The sequence below is a fragment of the Sparus aurata genome, chromosome 23 (genome assembly GCF_900880675.1).
Source record: "Sparus aurata chromosome 23, fSpaAur1.1, whole genome shotgun sequence".
Lineage (NCBI taxonomy): Eukaryota > Metazoa > Chordata > Actinopteri > Spariformes > Sparidae > Sparus > Sparus aurata.
Genome location: NC_044209.1, coordinates 5719252 through 5739466, shown reverse-complemented (window position 1 = coordinate 5739466; position 20215 = coordinate 5719252). Strand labels below are relative to the sequence as shown.

General features: G+C 40.9%; 2 protein-coding genes and 1 long non-coding RNA gene across 3 annotated transcripts; 2 read left to right on the top strand and 1 right to left on the bottom strand.

Moving 5' to 3' along the window:
- Nucleotides 1-45: 45 nt before the first annotated feature.
- aldh16a1 (aldehyde dehydrogenase 16 family, member A1) lies at nt 46-11791 on the top strand. The gene is made up of 17 exons (XM_030408469.1): nt 46-355; nt 2024-2123; nt 2954-3080; nt 3179-3336; nt 3427-3504; nt 3884-4071; nt 4194-4352; nt 4435-4593; nt 5454-5610; nt 5959-6034; nt 6387-6492; nt 7150-7283; nt 7504-7674; nt 8656-8860; nt 8960-9145; nt 10100-10225; nt 10378-11791. The coding sequence occupies exons 1-17, from the start codon at nt 266-268 to the stop codon at nt 10555-10557; spliced, it is 2400 nt and encodes a 799-aa protein (XP_030264329.1). The 5' UTR covers nt 46-265; the 3' UTR covers nt 10558-11791.
- On the bottom strand, nt 11101-14876 carry LOC115576014 (uncharacterized). Its single transcript, XR_003982760.1, has 2 exons — nt 14809-14876; nt 11101-12700 (listed from the first exon to the last, which is right to left on the bottom strand). It is a non-coding gene; the product is annotated as an uncharacterized LOC115576014 (long non-coding RNA).
- A 36-nt stretch (nt 14877-14912) lies between these two features.
- LOC115576013 (ferritin, middle subunit) lies at nt 14913-16997 on the top strand. The gene is made up of 4 exons (XM_030408476.1): nt 14913-15241; nt 15744-15890; nt 16296-16421; nt 16519-16997. Exons 1-4 carry the CDS (start codon nt 15140-15142, stop codon nt 16672-16674), a joined length of 531 nt encoding a protein of 176 aa, XP_030264336.1. The 5' UTR covers nt 14913-15139; the 3' UTR covers nt 16675-16997.
- Nucleotides 16998-20215: the final 3218 nt, after the last annotated feature.

Below are 20215 nucleotides of genomic sequence, written 5' to 3'. Positions count from 1 at the left end.
ACACAACAACGGAAGTAGGCAGGAGTGAACGCTCTCGCTCTACGAATTCGTGTCTACAGCGCAAGTCTCAAGGGTTCTTAGTGGGAGGGAAGCTAGCACGTTGCATTTGACGTGTAGTGGTACTTCACTTTCCTTCCTGCTAGCAAATTCTCCGTAGTTTCTTGCTGGAAACAACCTTCAAAGTTAAAATTTTCACCGTGAACGCCACCCAGAAACGAACACAAGGCGCAGGGGAGATTTGCTTCCAATCTGACTTGTGACTATTATGGCTGGTAACACCATCAAGACAGTGCACGATATTTTTCAAAGCATGGAGTACGGACCAGCAGCAACTCCCAGCTATGCCACTGCACAGGTAAAGTTATCAACATAACTCACAACATTGAAGAAGTGACAGCCGTGGTTGACATAAAACTGTGTTTTGCTGCGTATCGGCAAATATTAGCTTGTTCTATTGCTCACTTAAGTTAGCCTATTCCTGTGAGACTGTTTGACCCTTGTGAAGTTCATTAACTCTTAGCTGACTGTAACTCACAAGGCTAACATGTGACTTGTGTACAGTTGTTGATTATGAAATGTCAAGGGTGCAGCCAGATGTTAGGACACACATTTCCATTTGAGGGAAATCTCACCCACTGATTTTTTTTTTTGTTGTTGTTGGATAATTTGGTCGCATTCATCCATCCATCAGAGTCAGATAGGAGCACTAGGGCTTGGATTGCTGGTGTTGGCTAGGATGAGATTCAGGGATGATTCAGATAATCCACCGGTTATTTAGATGTTTGTTTGTCTAGGATCAGACAAATGTTCAGATGTCACAGTGTCTTGGTAGATGTTCAATTTGATAAAATGGCTCCAAGGCCAAGATTGGTGCATAGTTGCCCTCATCCCTGCAGTTTCTCTTTCTGTTGTAAGGAGAGACTGACCTAAGGTCATCAAAGGAAGATGTAGCTGTGAAATATTACAGTGTGATATCAGAGGAGCTTTAGTCTGGCTGAATAGGTTGCCAGCTGAAGATGAGCGTGGTTATCCAAAGAGAGGGTCAACTCTGCACTTTGCTCTCCTGTCTGTAAATAGTTGACACACTGCCTGTCCTACCTGCCTTTTATCAGTGACCGTCCGGCAGAGGTGGTGTCTTCCTGACCAATAAACTGCCAGCATAGTTTTTGGGTCTGTTTCCTATAGAGTTCCACCCTGACACATTTAGAGGCATTATAGCAAGACATTTTCATTGTTTTGTCAATGGTAACTAGCAGTGTTATAAAAGTACCCAAATGTCATACTTGAGAAAAAGTAAAGTTATCATGTTAAAATATTAAGTTGGTAAAGATGAAAGTCACCCCATAAGAGTGATACTTGAGTCATCGTATACAGTATATGTAGATTAAAAGTAATTTTCTGGCAATACATGAAATTGAGCATCAAAAGTACAAGTTAAAAAACATATATTAACATGTAGACTGAATACTAGTAGTCAACTGATTATCAGTCTTGGCTGATTATTGGATATGATATTCACAATTTTTCTGATCAGTGCTTCAGTATTATTTTCCTTTGTTTGTATTGCTGGTAGAAAATAAATAAAACATGCTACTTTCTTGCATGCAACACGCAAAGTCGCTTTTGACTCAAGTTACTGAATAAATGTAGTGGAATAAAGATTTTAATATTTGCACCCAGAATCCTAGTGGAGTGGAAGTATAAAGTAGCAGAAAACCGAAATTCTCCAAACCGTCTATATGCCACAGAATTTCATGAAGGCAACAATCTGATCCCACTTGGGTCTTCATCAGGTCAGACTGTTTGAAACAGGTAAACCACGGCTGTGACGGCAGGTGTGCTTAACCATCCAAACTGTCCAGGATCATAAACATCCTGAACAATTAAATTAGCATTAAAGTACACAAGAAAAAGTATGTACAACAGAAATGTAAAAGTCATATACTGACGCTGCAGCCACATGTTATCCTTAGAGCTGGTTTTGGGCTTTCTCCATGTAAACTGTTACTCTCTCCTCTATCAGGCCTGGCTGGATCGCCATTCCCGTTCTCTGGGTCTGTTCATCGATGGCAAGTTTGTTTGTCCAGCAGACAGACAGAGGCGCCCCCTCACTGATTCTAAAGGTAAGTGCAGCCTGAGTTAGGAGCACAAGGAAAACCCACGCAGCTTAGACCCGCTTCTATTTCACCTTCATCACTAGGGCTGGGTATCACCAGGTACCTCGCGATACGATATTATCACAATATTTTGCCCACGATAACGATAATATCGCGATACAGCGATTCTGCGATAATCGATATATTGCAAAAAATGTCATCCACGATACATCACGATATCTGTGTCACTGAAGAAATTCATAATTTATTGACTGCACTGAATCCATTTCACAGGAATTACAAAACATTGTCAATCAATTTCACATGAATGACAGCCAAGTAAACAAAGAGTATATTGCACAGTGACTGTTCTTAACACAGACACTGACTACAACTGTCATTAAATATCTATATGTGTGGGTTTCAGAGCTACTTAAACCATTTTTTAAAATTTATTTGGTTGTATACCTATGTTTGAATAAAGATAAAGCTGTCCTCCGAAGAGGGGTGGTGGTGGTGGGCCAAAAAAAAAAAATAAAAAATGTAAAAAAAAAAAAAAATTTTTTTTTTTTTTTTTTCATTTTTAAATATCGATATTTGGCACCAGTGTATCGATAACGTACCTCAAGACGAAATATCGCGATATATCGTAGAATCGATATTTTGGCACACCCCTATTCATCACCCCCTTCTGTTTAAAGTAGGGCTGAACGATATGACCTTAGAATTGTATCATAATATCTTGGGGCCGTATCTCAATGCACGATATATCCTGTATGTTAATGTTATTGCCCAGCCCTCAGATTATTTAAAAACACTGACCACATTTATGTTTTTTCACTCCTTTTGGTCTCCAGGTGTTGACGTGTGCAGCACGGTGTGCGCTGTGGAGGACGACATTTCCCAGTGCGCCTCCTCCGCGCTGAACGGCTTCAAGGCCTGGAGTGTCCTGAGCTGCTACCAGAGGGCCAAAGTGCTGCTCAGGTAACCTCGCCTTTACACACCTCAGGAGCCTCAGCACCAACTGTACCCCTGTCCTAATGTGGAGATCAACTTATGTGTTACCTGGCCTCCACTAACAGGTTGGTGAGCGTTCTCGGGCAGCACGGCCAGTGTGTGTCGGAGCTGTGTGAGCTGTGTGGGGCCTCCTGCTCGTCCTCCACCCTCATCAGACAGCTGCAGTACTACAGCAGTTGGGCTCAGCTCAGAGACACTCTCATCACCAACTGGACACCACTGGGTGAGGTTAAAGCAGGAGTGTTTACAATTTGGATGTAATATTTAGTATGTTTGTTATGTTTTTGACTCATTTGTTTTTCCTGTTTTCCAGGTGTGGTGGCAGTGGTTGTCTCTGATGACTGCTCTCTTTATTCCCTCATGCTCAAAGTCTTACCAGCACTGGCCATGGGTAACACACACGCAGACACTTTACTAATTAGATACACACTGGAAAAAGTTCCTTTTCTAATGGACACTAATGGTTACTTTCATTAACAATTAAAGGGCTTTATCAATTTATCATTTGATCATTTTGTTTTTGGGTGTATAAAACAACAGAAAACAATCACCTGTTGTCCAAGATGAAGTCAGCAAAAAACATGTTTTGTACAACCAACACTCCAAACTTGAAACTGCTTGAAATTACCAAAATATTTTCCAATCGACTGACTGATACACTGGCTAATTGTGGCAGCTCTGATCAAATCCAAATTCCTCATTTGCTTGTGTTTATCCAAAATCGTTCTGTGAGGTGTTTGTGAGTTAAAATTGAATCTGCCTTCCTCTAGGCAACTCCGTCATCATCGTCCCTGGTCTGAACACAGCCCCTCCGGCGCTCCTGTTGGCGCAGCTTTTTATAGGAGCAGGACTTCCTGCCGGGGCTCTTAATGTTTTAACAGGAAGTGACATGTCACTGTGTGCCAAAGTGGCTCAGAACCCGAACATCAGCCATGTCACCTACAGCGGCAACAAGCAGGTGTGTGTGAGAAGGTTGTTTGAGTGCCTTTCTGTACATTTATCATATAAAGCCGTCATCACTGTTTTGAACATGAGCAATATTGACTAAATCATTATGCCACTGTTACTGATCTCTGTCAGGATGGGGTGATGCTGTGCAAGGCCACCGCAGGGATGGGCGTTCCACTCTCTGTCTCCCCCTGCATCGGCGCTACGTGTCCCTTCATCATCTTCGAGTCAGCTGACATTGACAGCGCAGTGGATGAAGTGATAGAGACTGCCTTCAAGAAGAAAAGAGAGGTGACGTACGCAAATAAGTGTGACGTGCCATTCTGTCAGACCACCGTGTCTTTAACTGTCCTCTCTTTCTCCCTCCCCTCAGGTCCACTGGGTGCTGTGTGTGCAGGAGAGCATTGTGGACAGTGTTGTGACCCGTCTCAAGCTCCGTATGGCAGGGATGAAGTGTGTGGCCCTGCGCAGTGATGGAGACAGGGTCCTGGTGGATGCTGCCATCCAAGAAGCTCAGCAGCAGGGGGCCACGGTAAATCAGAACCACCTATTTTGGCTTTTTTTATGTCTTTGGTCATAGACGGCCACTCTCACATTCCCTGGATTTCTTGATTATGCAAGGCAGCGTGATATGCATCATGTCCACGTTACGTACATGTGCTTCTGGCCGTCAACAGCGGTAGAGCAATTGAGAGAACTGTGGGGCTAGCTATTCAGCTGACGCTAACTTTCCTCATAATACTACACCAGCCAGTGCACATACGGTTAATCATCTCTATGCTGCTGCTGTAGTAGAACTGTAGAAACTCTTGTAACACCGGGTAAAACATTTTAGCTAAGACTTCAAAAGTTAGCCATGTATCGTTCTCCACAATGTTACCTTTATCTGGAAGTGAACGTCTCTTGTCTTCATAAGGACCACAGAGGTACTGGCTTCGACCCAGCGCTGTCCTTAATATTTTGTTTTTGTAGTGATTTAATGTCTCCTTTCTTAAAATGTCACATAAAATAGACTATATTGCTTTATGTAGTGTTAGCTTGCTAACTTAGTTAGTACTATTGGTGGCTAAAATGCTTTAGCTGCCGTTACAAGAGTTTATGCAGTGATAAGTCAGCAGTGTGCATTTTATCGATTATTACAGTCATGTGCACCTGCTGACATTTTTGTATAACAAATGTTAGTGTCAGCCGAGGGAGTTGGCTGAAAAAGCTGGAAACGAAGTGAGAGAAATGGGTAATATTGTCGGGGAAAATGGAGAATAGTTGTAAATGATAAAGTCAAAATGTAGACAAAGGAAGAAATTGGAAAAACAGTAATGAGCTGTAACCAACAGGTGGTTGGATTTCTTACATAGTCACTGAAAAAGTTATTTTTTTCTCTCTGGTCTCCAGTTGATTCAGCCCTGCAGTGTCCCCCCGTCGGGTGCCCAGTACCCTCCAACGGTCCTCTGTGGGGCGGCCCCCTCCTCTCCGTTTGTGGTCTGCCCCGCCCCTGGACCACTGCTGCCTCTCATGACCTTTAGAACCCACACAGAAGGAGTGACCATCGGTAACGCAGCGTCTGTGGATGTAGATGCATGACTGTAGACAGATTTTGAACAGTTACTTTTTGATGAGAACAGCTCTCTTAAAAAAACTGAAAGTTCATTTTCAGTCTTTAGATGCTGTGTTTGAGACTTGTTAAAGATATAATGTAGCACTTTGTCATCATTAGCTCATTATCACAGCGACTGGGATAAATTTGGATTCAAGGTATGAGGTTGCGGTTGACTCTCCATTGCCTTTAACATTTTTTTTTAAATGGTTGAACAGTTGATGAAACTGTTTTTATGGGATTTTATATTTTATGATATCAGATGCCGACTTGAACCATAGTAACATTCTTTCTTCTGCACAGGAAACCACACTCCTCACGGCCAGGCCGCCTCCATCTGGACTGAAGACCTCACGCTGGCACTGGAGACAGCCAGGAGGTGCACACACTTGCACACTTACACATGTCTTCTTTTCATTTTCCTCCCCTTTCCCTTCTTCTCTTTATTTTCCATCTTCCACTTACTTTTCTTGTACATTTATTTGCTTGTCCTCTTCAAAATCACTTCATCATCATCTTACTTTTTTTTCCCCCAATGATGGCTACACTCAGTTTACATGAGACACTTCCAGGGCTCTGATATGGTGTATGGTCACTAACATTGCTTACTGCAATGGAGCCGAACCCCTTGCTAGTGTTATTCTTTCCACCGGTGTGTTTCCTGCTGTGAAAAGTTCAAATGTCTTCGGTGAATAGGGTGTTTTACTTTACTCATTTGCCTCTCTCCTCAGTCTGTCAGTTGGCTCTGTGTGGGTGAATTCCCACTCTGTGTCTGACCCCTGTATGCCGGTCTCTGGTCACAAAGACAGCGGCACCTGCACCGATGGAGGACAGGAGGTAGGTTTTTAGTAGTTCATCACACTGTAGCATATGACACATGTATATGAAGGAGTAAATGTAGTGAGCAATTTATTACCATTTTAGTAATCTTTTGTCCCAGAAATATCTACTCGAAGATTGACGAGAGAGTTAAATAGCTATACTTGGTGTATTTAACTTAAGTATTTTCATTAATTATCCTAAATTAGCAGCTTTTTTTTATATTACACATTTGAAGCGGTTTGTTGACAAGGGAAACTGAATATAAACTGTCCATGTTGCTCCTTTTTAAATTACATGAATTGATATATCAGTGTTAATTGATTTATATTCAACAGCCAGCCATGTTTGATCTGGCCCCAATTTTATCAATGGTTCGTTGACACTCAGTAGTCCATCTCACCGAGTGGAGATATCGTCACCGTCAGAAATTCCTGAGACCTCAGAACCCAGGATGACAACTGGAAGGCTGCTGTAATCATCCTCGTAATTAGAGTCGAACCAATACGACACAAACGCCGTATTAAACAACTGTCTGATAACCTTTAGCTACATTTAGTCAGTTTTGGGGCCCTTTACACACCAGCCACTGCAGGGATAATGCATAACCCAACAGTTAATAACCACCATTTAGATTCTTGTACTGTATGTTGACCTCCTTTCTGCTTTCTTCAGGGTCTGTACCAGTTCCTGCGTCTGCGCTCTTCTCCTCCTCCTCTCCCTCGCTCCTCCCCTGTCTCTATGGACTACTCAAACTTTGGAACAGCAGCGTGCCCGGCTATCATTCCTGATGATTCAGACCCCGCCAGGTGGGCTTGTAATGCTCTCTTTACTTTAAGTCATGTTGACAAGGTATTGCAAGACATCATAGCTGTTTGAGACCCATGCGATTAATTCCTCTTAAGTGTTTATTAGCTTTATACGTAGTAATACACGCGGGGTCAAGGAGATGATTTTCTCAGCTTTTGTCAATTCTACCCATTTATCTGTCCACGTGCATCACTCCCTTCCACCCTTTTCTCTTCTCAGTGCTCCTAAGCCCTACCCGCAATTTGTCGGGGGTAAAGCGTGTAAATCAGTGTCTGGCTGCAGTCTGGCTGTGCAGTCCCCAGGGGGCAGCGGTGTGTTAGCCTATTGTCCAGATGGAGGCAAGAAAGATGTCCGTAACGCTGTGGAGGCTGCTATCAAAGTCCAGCCTGGGTGAGTGCTTTGCCACACGGACATACACAAACTATAGCAAGTCAGACGATCAAAGTCCAACCGAAAAGCTGAAACAAGTGCAGGTTGTGTTTTCAAAGTCACAAAACCCAGACCTAGATAACATGCATTTATTGTGCAGCATTATATAGGAAGTGGTGAGATATCCGCAGTGGTTTAAAGCATGATTCGCTCACCACACGAACTCAACAGAAAACTCCATCTAATGTGGATTGCTCACGTTGGGCAAATTATCTTATCCACTCCGGAGGTATCAGTCAGTATCAGCGCCAGTGATCCTCCAATAGGTCAAATCAGTGCTTACTTGAGGATCGGTCGGTCATTTTGACCACAGTTTATCATTATCTCCTTCATTTGAGAGCAAATTAGACGTGTAGTTCTCACATTCCATGCCAAGGGCCTTCCCCTAACAACCCCAAAAAATACCTCTTCTTCTTACTCATAGATTGCTCACTGTGAACTCGTCAGCAAAGAGATTTGTTCAGTTTGGCCCAGGCTTAAAGCCCCTCCCCCTTTTTCCTAGCTAAAATGTAACCCCTGCTGATAAAGCTTGACAGAGCTTTAAAACTTTTCCGACGTGAAGTTTAACCATTATCAAGGACATGCAGGCGTTCACACTCTCGCAGCGACACTCATGTTTACAATCCAGATGGATTGCAAGGTATTTCACAACACAGTGAGCTGTGTGTGTTTGTCACCAGTCAAGGTTGAACTTGGTGCAAATCTGCTGAGTCATACACAGTGTGAAGTACATGAGTGTCAATCAGAGTTTAATTACTTTAAAATCCAATAAACACGCAGCTCTTTTTGTTAATACATACAAACCATTAAAGGATTGGAAAAGTTCATAACATTTTTCCTGCAGAACATTCAAACAGTTTAAATATCTTTACCAAAATAATAGAATGCAGTATGACAACTAAATGGTCACACATTTCTTTAAACATCCTTCCCCTCCTCTAGCTGGATGAAGAAGAGCCCCTCTGCACGAGCTCAGTCACTCTACTCTCTCGCTAAGGGTCTGGAGGCAAAGAGGCGGGATATAGCCGCGTCAATCAACGTCCAGACCGGTCTTTCAATGGACGAGGCTGAGAAGGAGGTGGAGCTCGGCATAGCCAGGCTCAGTGATTGGGCGGCTTACTGCGACAAAGTCCAAGGTGGAGCTCTGGTGAGGCTTTTTGTAATATAATACAAAATGAACAAATTAAGTGATGGTCAGGAAGATTAGTAACAATGGCTGACATCTTGTTGTGTCCATCTTCTTCAGCCTATGCCACAATCCGGCTCTGCTCTGTCCTTCCCCGAAGCCCTGGGAGTTTTGGGGGTTGTCCTCCCTGACAAGAATCCCCTCCTCTCCATGGTAACGCTTCTTGGGGCAGCCATTGCGACAGGCAATGCCGTTGTCATGGTTCCGTGTCAGAAGTATCCACTACCAGCTTTGGCATTCATTCAGGTAAGTGTTAGAGGGAAGGCCATCTGCACTTTTCAACACAAAAGTTAGAAAATGCGTCACAATAAAACCATCAAGTGCTCAGTCTCTGAACATTTAGAAGACACTGGTTTAAGTTACTATACAGACACAACATTTTGGAAATGTATTATAGATGCCTTTCTTGTAGGGGATGCCTGTAGGGAATAACTAAAACTTTATATTGAATTTGAAACACCACCAGCAGCTAGTGTAGAGTGTTAAACACTGGAGTAATAAGCTTCCTGGAGTCTGACCTTGTAAGAAGGTGTGAAGGTTGGCTGCTGTATAGGAATTACAACAATCAAGTTGTGGTGACACGAGAGCATTTATCAATTTCTCAGCTCTTTCAAAGGATGAAATGCTATAACTGACAATTATTGGGACACAAAGTCTGTCATAAAGTGCAGTTTTATCTGTCTGTTTTATTATGAAGCAACTAATAATATTCGGACATCAATATGGACTCAGTTAACTGCAAGTCACCACAGTCCCCAATCCTAGATAAACTTAAACATCTGCTAGAGATGGATTTTTATTTTTATTTTTAAATGAATCTGCATCAAATTGTGCTTACTTGTAGATACCAGCTACCTAAAAACATCTGTGTTTTTCATCAAGATCCTTGCATTATTGTTTGAGAAATAAACAAAAATGTTGAAAAATATCTAGCAGCGTTTAGAAAGTGAGAAAGAATTCACTGGATCAGCCCATTTATCCAGATCCACATCGGAATTTAATAGAGTTTATTCTAGGCCGAGATGGATAACATCCTTTGCAGAGATAATAAAATAGTGCCAAAAACAGACTCCTGAGGTGCGCCGCATTCCAAAAGAGCTGCAGCAGACATGTTGCCAACCTGCACTGACAGCAGTGTACTTGTCTATCTGTAAACACTCATTTCATCTTTAAGTCCCATTTCCTCATCTTCCTCCTCAGGTGCTCCAATCTTCAGACCTGCCAGCAGGTTTGGTAAATATCATTTCAGGAGGCAGAGACCAGATGACAGTGGCTCTGGCTAATCACAGTGTCATCAAGGCCATCTGGTACTGGGGCAGCGCTGAGGTAAGGACTAAACACCAGCACATACAGCAGGGTTCAGATTTTGTCAGAAAGGCACCCTGAAAGCAGGATTCTATCAACAATACCCAGGACACTTAAAAACAGACTACCATGTACAATCATCTTCACCACTGCTGTCTGATTTCCCACCATAGGGCTGTCAGTACCTCCAGCACACCTGCACCAGTCCTTTGAAAACCCTGAGGCTCTTCTGCCAGAAGGATGAGGAGGGGAAAGATGAAGGAAAAGACTGGACTCAGTCTCACCCCTCATTCATGGAAGAGATGTGGAGAAACGCTGTCCAGTGGAAGAGTGTCTGGATACCTACTGCATAAGAAGACCGAGAGAGGGAAAATAAAAGATGGTGACAAGAAAGATGTAAGGGGGGGGAAGAGTTGCAGATATTCGCTGTTTCAACATCAGCATGTAAATAACTGCATGATGTAGATTTAAACAGAAGGAGCAAAGATTAGCTGTGACTGTAAATCATGAGGTATTGGCGAAATTAATAGTGAACGGACAACGATTAATAATAACAAGTAGTTAACTGTTTGTGAAGCTCCTGCCTCCATAGTTACTGTTGCCACACATGTATAATGCCTTCCATGGTTTTAACATAATGACTCTGGCCACTTGTTGCTACAATTAACAAAGTGTGTATTCTGATACATAATAAAGTGAAGGCCAGGATTTGTTTAGCAGCCTTTGAGCGATTGAGAATAATGAAAAAGTTAGAGATAAAAACGTATAACATATATACATGTATACACATAACAGCCCTAATTTTTAGTCTGGGTTCGATTTTGCAAAAAAAAAAAAAAAACAAACATACAAATGATAAAGCACTTAAACTAGACGGGAGATTTTGAAAGTATTAGGCAAAATGTCTTAAACTTACCATGATGAAGGTCGTATGTTAGCAGCACTATTGATGTATTAAAGTGGGATAAAAAACAAACTGACAGTGATATTAAAAATCTACAAGGGGGACACTGTCATATCATATTGGTTCTTTACGATGAAGACAGCCATTCTGCAATCGTATAAACGATACCTTGTGACTTTCTACCTCTATCCTATTGCCATTTACTCTTTAGTTACATTTGTTTTTCCGGGCAGACTTGCGGGTATCAGAGCCCTGAAGTGGTATTCAGAAAGCTACAGATGTTTTCAAAGTGCCACAAAGAAAAATGGTTAAATCTGTAATCGTTGAAATAAAATATATAAGTTGGAGTTTCAGTGTTTAACTATTTTTTTTTTTACTACAAAAACATCACCTTTGCAATATACGACTTGAAACCTGTTCTGCCTTAGATTTCTATCAATAACTGAACGAACACCAATCAATGATGTGTGAACTCAATCCAAATATGCCAATCAAGTGTACTGTATATCTGTATCACTGTAGGTACACTTAGTGCAAACATTCCTAGTAAAATCTAGTTTGTTTCCATGTTCAAGTTAACATTGTAAAAAATATCAAATCTGTGTGTTTTTTTCCAGAGTATGACACTGTGAGTATCACTGTCTTAAAGCCCAAATAAAAAATGTGATCATTTAATTAATTTATACACTCTATTGTCTTTTTTTTAAAGTCTTTACATCATTGGTGATCCCTTAATGATCCCTTAATAATTTGTTGGGATGTAAACCCAAATACCTGCAAAACAAATGAAGTCCTGGTCCGATTTATTATGTGTTTAGTGCTAATTAGCAAATGATTGCTAACATGCGTCACTCAGATATTGAACGTGGTGAACATCATACCGTCTAAACAGCATTTTAGCATTTCCAATTTGACAATGCTAGAATGCTAACATTAGCATTAGCTCAACGCACCACTCAGAGAGCCATGGTTGACTATTGAAGTCTGCGCTTGCAGAGTAGTTTTGATTTACAGATTTATCCAGTAATTGGTTGATGAGTAATTGGCCTACACTGCTGTTAGTGTTGACATTTTCACTCAAACAGGGGTGTTGCATTTCAGATGCCACATTGCATTGTAGTCATTTCAGAAAGAAAAACATTAACAGGGGAAAGTAAAAGTCAGACAGACTTGTGACCCAAATCACTGATATCCAAAATATGAAGAAGCCAAACTTATTATCATGTTTAATGTCAATTTATCAGAGTCTTCTGTCTTTCATGTCTAGAACCTCTGGCAGGTGATAAAATAACTAATGGAAAGAGTTGAGAAATGTATCTGCTTAATGGTTTTTCAATTAATTTCAATGTAGCCAATTGTATAACTATTACTAGGTATTACTAACATACTGAAATATTCAAATACGTGGATTGTAGTGATGGGCCTGCTCACACTGGTTAAAGAATACATGGTCAGTAACTCTTAGTTAAAGGTTCCCTTTTTAATTGGGTTCCTTTTTTTTTATTCTCTCAAACTGGTTCCAGCCAGCCGAGCACTGCGGTAGACTTCCAGACATCTCCCTGGTCACAAGACTCCTCCCACCCACTGTCACCCTAACCAAAGCAGAAGAAAGAAACAGGAAGGGTTGCCTTTAAACTGGGGAAATGCTGAGTCACAACAATGACACAGCAAAATCTTCAGTTGAACCTGGCACAACTTTTGACACAAGACCGGCAACTCATGTCGCATGACACAGCACAAAATAAGGATTGGCACTGTCTAAATTACACTTTGCAAGAATGAGAAAATAAGATGTAAAGTGAGTACAGACACACATATTATGATGAAATGGTGTGTGCTGAAATCATTTAAGCGCTTATCTTGCTGAGGTTCCAAATTATGTTTAATTGCTCCCTGGTTTATGTAAAATCCAGTAAACGCACATCAGGTTAATGTTACACTGAGGAGAAACATGGGTAGGAGTAGGATAAGATGAGATGACAGCAGTGTTTCTTGACCTCCTCACCAGACCTTGACAAATACAGAGAGACGCACCCAAAATATCTTTAAAGGATAAATTCACCCCCCCAAAAAATTCAGTAGTTTACTGGTAATTTACCCCCATGCAGATGCAAAATTGGCTGATGTTTTTGTAGTCCACAAAACATTTCAGAGGCTTCACAGCAAAACAGTATTGTCCTCAAAACTAAAGCTGACATTATATACAACCTTTTTAAAGCTGAAGTCTTCTACCAAGCGTTAGTGTCAGCGCATAACCTGTCCTGTTTTTATAATTCTATAGAAAGTACCTCTCCCAAAGGTCAGGATTGTGTTACATAATCAGACAGTTGTTATCAACAACACAGACATGCCTGCAATGAAGTGGTGATGTGAAGCTTGTAGCTCTCGTTAAAAGTGTGTGTGACTTTTTCTTTAATAGTGTTGACATTTTTCCAATACAAGTCCCCTTAAACAGAATTGAATTAACAGTCCAGGTAAGATTTAATTTAATTGTTGACGTGCCAGGAAGTGGTGAGATACAGAGAATAGCGTTATGTAAATAGAAGCACTCTCCATGTGTTAAGCTCGGGTGCTGAACAAAGCACCGATCCAGACTGACAGGCCCTTAAAGTGCACCTGGGCTGGGCTCTTTAAACACGGCATAGCTAGACAAGTGGAAAACTACTGGCTCACAGTGCTGATTCAGTTTATTATAGTCTTATAGGGGGGAATCAAGTTTATATGGACACAGACCTCTACTGCGATCTGTGTGTTTTTTAACCATATTTAATAGCAATTTGGCTAATCATTAACACAACATGTTTACTCTTCAAAAGTCAGTTCTATACAAACAGTACATACCCTACAATTCGCCCTACAGTCTACGATCTAAACCATCCTTTTCAGGTAGAATAAATGTCACTGATCTGGGTCTTATGGTGACCAAATTAGAGGATAACGTTTTACCCCAAAGCTTAATTATTAAATACAAAGTACGAATTTATAGCACACTTCCATCCATCCATTTTCAGCTTATGCTGTTTCATAAAAGGGGTGTCTCTGAATAGAGTCCCATTGCAACAGGACTGAGACACTTTGTAGCAGTTTAATACAAAAAGCAACTTTGCTCACAAACACGTTGGGAATACAGCCCTTTCTTTTTTTTTTCAGCGATGAAACACATTGTTCAGACTCAGTAGTGTCTCGCAACAGTGCTGTGGTATTGAGTAATGCAATAAAAACCACCTTGGTCGAAAACACGTTATCAGCAGTTTTTAGGTGTCACCATGGTGTATTTATGAGGTAAAACAAGTTCAAGTGACTAATCACCATGTTCTATAGATTGCCTTTCGTGTTCAGAAGTTATTTAATGATGTTTATCATTCGCAGTTCTTTGTTCATGTTTTTAACAGAAATTTGGACATAATTCTTTATGTCAATATGGCATAAAGTTTATGTTTATAGGTGTATACTATTTTTGTGAAACAAAGGGAAAATGGCAACTTCACAACTTTCATGCACATACTGTAAATTACACACTTAGAATTGTTAGTTATTGAACTCAAATGTGAACACAGATATGATGCAGTTTATTGTCTCTTCAAATAAAAAATGTGCCGAGTCACTGTAGGTGTGCGGGTGCCGCCATAAATCAATGAAACATTAAACCAAAATCTATGAGAATACCATGAATAAGCAGGAAAAAAAAATGCAACCTCACCCTTTACTTCACACTGCAGGACAGCCACCGTCATGTGCTCCCCGATTGGCGGAAATATACACACTGACGTTACGTCTGTCACGAGGTTTGCTCCGGGGTATAAATACAAGGAGCGACCCCACTGCCATTTCACAACAGGGAAGAAACGCCGAGGAGTTCTTGCTTCAACAGTGTTTGAACGGAACTTCTTTCTTCGTCCCTCTTTTCGCTCAGCTCGTCTACATTCCACGAGAAGCCTTCCATACTTGAACACTACTGAAAAAAACAAAATCGCCGTTAAGCTATTTTTGTACCGTTTTGTTAAGAAAAAGCACCAGAAACGCCAGCCAAAATGGAGTCCCAAGTGCGTCAGAACTACCACCGCGACTGCGAGGCTGCAATCAACCGGATGGTCAACATGGAGCTGTTTGCCTCCTACACCTACACTTCTATGGTGAGAAACAACATTCAGAATACTGTTTTTAATAGCTTACACATGGATGCATGCGTATTTTATCTTTGTACTGTGTGTTGTCGTGATAGTTCATCCTCTACCCACATTATCTGACATTATTCATGTTAAAACGAATATTATGACGTAAAATGCTGCGTATTGTGTATACATTATTGGTGTATTGCTGTTACTTATTGCAGCAATTCAATAGTAGCTAGTTCCCTGGATGTTTATCAGTGATTGGCAGGTTGCTCGACAAGAATTGTGGCAGCCCTGACTAAAGTGCTGTGTCATGCTTATGCTGCATGTGTTTACACCCCCTCATCTCCTAACCCAGTGCTTATCAGTGTCCAAAGCTACTAGGAATCATGACTCAGTGTGACTGGTCACCGTCTGGCTGCATAACCACTGTTTTGTAACTCTTCTGTTTTGGGCCAAATAATGATGGGTACCTTCTCCTCCTAATAACTGCTTTTGTCCTCCTGTCTCTCCCCCTCCACAGGCCTTTTACTTCTCCCGTGACGATGTGGCCCTTGGAGGCTTCTCCCACTTTTTCAAGGAGAACAGTGATGAGGAGAGGGAGCACGCCGAGAAGCTGCTGTCCTTCCAGAACAAGAGGGGAGGACGCATCTTCCTCCAGGATGTCAAGGTTGGTACTTGGTGGAGAATTGGTCCTGTCTGGACATGTCTTACCACACCCAATGCGTATAGTACAGATGGAATTGACTCCACCAATTATTAAATTCTATGAAAGTTGTACAATCATACAGCATTATGTTCGGCATCTATATTAGACTGATATTTATCTTGGCTCTAATTTTAGTAGCAGTCTACTTGGCTGCTATTACAGCTCATGCTTTCTTAAATCATGCCTGAATTAAACCTCTTTTCCTCGCTGTTTAAATACCGGAGTTAGTCCTCTGAGCTTGTAATGATACAGAGGGTGATAAATGGCAGTAGTAGTTGTACTGGTGACTCATACTATTGTGCTCTGTGTACACAAGACTTAATATGAGTGTTCAGTCTACTATAATTGAATGTTTCTCTTCTGTAGAAACCAGAGCGTGATGAGTGGGGGAGTGGGCTGGAGGCCATGCAGTGCGCCCTGCAGCTGGAGAAGAACGTCAACCAGGCTCTGCTGGACCTGCACAAGCTGGCCTCTGACCACGTAGATCCTCATGTAAGTAGTTTGAAGATTCTATTAATGCTGCAACGATGCTCTAGAGATACTTGCCCTTTACCAAATCTAACATTTTGTTCTTTGATCGTGTCCTCAGCTGTGTGACTTCCTGGAGACCCATTACCTGAACGAGCAGGTGGAGGCCATCAAGAAGCTGGGCGACCACATCACCAACCTCACCCGCATGGATGCCCACACCAACAAGATGGCAGAGTACCTGTTTGACAAGCACACCCTGGGGAACAAGAGCTAAACAAAAACCCCAGGAACGAGCCTGTTTAAAATTCTACACACAGGCTTTAAATGGAAAAACGCCTCCAGCTGTTCATTCGCTGAGTGCATTGTAATGATGTAATCTGCTTGATCTTTTACGTGAAGCTCTAGTATGTCATGGTGGTGTCACTGCTTTTAAATGTCATAGAAGGACGGATGGATGTTTAGACTCGAGAGTTTGGACTGGGGTTGTCATTTTGCTGTTTTCTGACTGCTGTCTAGTTCACCCCCTTTTGACATTTCTAACACTTGTGGCAATGTTTCTGATCTGTTTTCTAATCTGAATAAACATTTTGAGCTGGACTCTGGTGTCTGTCTGCATCTGTCAAATGACCTGTTCATCGTGACCTTAGGGTGCAGGGTAATGTTTACAACAATAAATCCAAACCAGAAGGCTGGCCTGGACATTTTGACTGTAGTGTACATCTTAAAACTGAATTGGTTAAAAAGCTGGGTCTTATAAGACAAAATCTGTAGAATGATATGACCATTAGCTAAAAAGCTAATGAATCAAAGATTACACTTTGCCATAATATGCTCATTAATAACAGCTCTTCATATTGTTAGGGAAAATTGGCATTCTTATCCAGACATTAACATCTGTTCAACATACGTATGACCTCCTATTGTATGGCAACAGACTGACCAGGGAGAATCATAACCCCAATATATCACCAAGCCGTGCCATTTTAAGTCACAAGAACCTCATTTTCTGGTTTTCTATTTGTCCCGGAGGATCACACCCTATCAGCAGAACGTGTGATGGTACCGTTTTGACCCAAGGCCACATTTTCTTTAACTGAACACACAAAAGATTGTTAAAAACAACACTTCACCAGTTCATTGCTGACTGTCATTGTTCCAGACATTACGTTGGTGATTAAGAGCTTAAATGACAGGTTTTGAGAAGCCTGCATCGTCTTCAAGCATACAATTGTTTTCAGCTTGGACGGACTGTTATCAGCTAAGATCACCCCTCAATTTAACTGAGCAGTTTCTCTTATTTCTAACCAAAAATGTAAACTTGGCTGTTTTGGAAGACGTCCACAGATCTGGGGTAAAAGAGAGGCCACAGTGTAGAGAGATTCTTTTTACTTGTAAAGGTCATGCATTGAAATTAAGCAAAAGTGCACAAGTCACAATACATCTCAAGTATGAAAGTAGAAGAAAATGCAGAATGGTCAATTTCAACATTACTATCATGTTCAGTTAATGAAGGTGGTTCATTCCCCATATGATTTATACAGACTTATATTATCTTGACTATTAACACAACTTATATGTTTATATCTTATATGTATTACCCCACTGATGCACAACACAAGTCAAAAATGAGACGGCCAAGTTTTTATTTTATAGCTGTAAAGTAAACTTATGTCACCATCATTATCCCAAGTGCAGGACAGTTCTCAATTAACTTGTTTTTGATCATAGCAAATCCTTTTTTTTTTTTTACTTTTTCCAGTTTATTTTTATTTATAATGGCACAGAAAGAGAAAACTGATAGCTGCAGACAGACAGCAGTTAATATGGTTAATGAATAAACTCCCCAGATAGCGTGGTCAGGTTTGGTCTCCTAGTTATTGACTTGACATTAATGTTATGACTCTGACCGTTGATACCCTGACCCTGTATGACCCTGATATCACAGTATACTAACGAAAATTCCACTCCAAACTAAATTGAGAAACACATAATTAACATAAAGAACAACAAACTACACACAGCACAATGTCACCGGTGAAACTAAAGCTAATCATACGGCTGTCAGTTCAGTAACATGGCCTCTGGGGAAGAAAACACTTTCACTCGGTGGGAATTTCAACATTATTTTGTCTTCAAAGCAGAAAACAACAACATATCGAAATACACAGCGACTTACACTTTTTCTCTTGCCTTTATTAGAATATCTGGTATTGAGGTATTAAAAGAAACGGAAAATAATCAAATACCATTACTTTAAAATTGTGAAACTTCGGTTATGTTACTGACTACAATATGTAACTGGTATTTAGTAACTATATCAGAATACATTATTAAAGCAACTCTCCCAACTCTGTCCATGACATAATTGGAAGATATTTTTTTTTACTCATAATAAAAAAAATCATGGCCACATATTATAAAAACAGTATGAGTAATACAATATGAAAAAAACAAACATCTAAATAAATTCAGAAATCAATCATCTGGGCACGTGCCTAAGAAGCTTGAATGGGCATGAAACCTTTGAGGTAACCCACTCAGTGAGGCGCCTATGTATATGTCTATGGAGGAACCCACCTTTGGGTGGGCAGGTGTTTCCACCCGGAAGGTGAATCAGTCAGTCGCTGATGCTGCTGTAAGATTCAATAAGGAGATCATTCATTATTTGCTTGTACATAGTTGAGACTCTGCATTGACCGCATGTGCTGAGTGAACCTGCACATGACATCATTGATCAAAAGTCCTTTAACAGACTTTATTGATGGGATTTGTGAACAAACTGAAGGTTGAAATCACTGATGAACAAACACTGCCAAAATCTTTTCTTCATGTCTTTGTTCCAGGGAATCATACAGAGCTGATGGAGGGGATGTGAAACCGACATGGGAGTATAAGTGAGGAAGTTCTCTTCCCGAAACAACACAAAGTTCAGCGTTCATGTTCAGAGCAGAGGAGCACGTGTCATTCAGTCACTGACTGACACTACAACAGCTTTGTCACAGCAATGTGATCGTTTTACAACTAACATTTTCTTAGACAAGAAAGAGGATTTATTACACAGACATACTTTTTAAAAAAAAAAAAAAAAGTCAAATGTTAAGCTGAGTCCCAGCACACGTGAGACAACATATATTGTGTAGGTGTGGATGCAGTACGGTGTAAGAGAGGACTGACAGTGACTCTTGTTGCACAGAAACATTCACAGCTACCACCATGTGAGCCTGCTTGCTTTATGTCAGCACATCCGTTATATAAAAACCACATTAAACCTTCACGCGGGTACAATAACGAAACATCACAGCATTGATACAATACGGCCAAATTAAGCAGGACACCGTGTACTCCACAGGGTCATGTACTATTCTATAGCTTATCAGCACACATATGACACAGACACTCTGTCACCTGTCTGTGTCTTATTTGTGCTGATAACCTATCATTCAATCATATTTTCAGTTGCTTGGGCTGTTTTAGATACTATAATGCACCATGGCCATCTGCTGGAGATGCTCAGTACTGCATTGTGAGATCATCACTCAGTCATTCCAGCGTCCCAGTCACTGAAATATCACTTCATTTGGTGTTAAAGACACGCTGAGGGAAAGACAATGTGAGTTTCTGCCTTACACCATCCCAAAGAGTTTTTGAATCACTGTTAACACTTAATTATAACTCGAGAAATTATAAAATGCACACAATTAGATTCAAGTGCATTATTGCATTGTGCTAATTGTATGCGTACTGTTGGCAACACTACATACATAAAGGCAGCTGCAGTATGTACTAAAAGTAAAAAGAAAAAAAAGCTCTAGTCC

Bases quoted from the DNA above. Each gene is read 5' to 3' on its own strand.
- aldh16a1 (XM_030408469.1), top strand. From the start codon at position 266: ATGGCTGGTAACACCATCAAGACAGTGCACGATATTTTTCAAAGCATG. The intron at 3,081-3,178 runs GTAACCTCGCCT...CTCCACTAACAG, and splicing joins AGGGCCAAAGTGCTGCTCAG to GTTGGTGAGCGTTCTCGGGC. The intron at 7,675-8,655 runs GTGAGTGCTTTG...CCCCTCCTCTAG, and splicing joins GCTATCAAAGTCCAGCCTGG to CTGGATGAAGAAGAGCCCCT.
- LOC115576013 (XM_030408476.1), top strand. From the start codon at position 15,140: ATGGAGTCCCAAGTGCGTCAGAACTACCACCGCGACTGCGAGGCTGCA. The intron at 15,242-15,743 runs GTGAGAAACAAC...CCCCCTCCACAG, and splicing joins CCTACACCTACACTTCTATG to GCCTTTTACTTCTCCCGTGA. The intron at 16,422-16,518 runs GTAAGTAGTTTG...TCGTGTCCTCAG, and splicing joins CTGACCACGTAGATCCTCAT to CTGTGTGACTTCCTGGAGAC.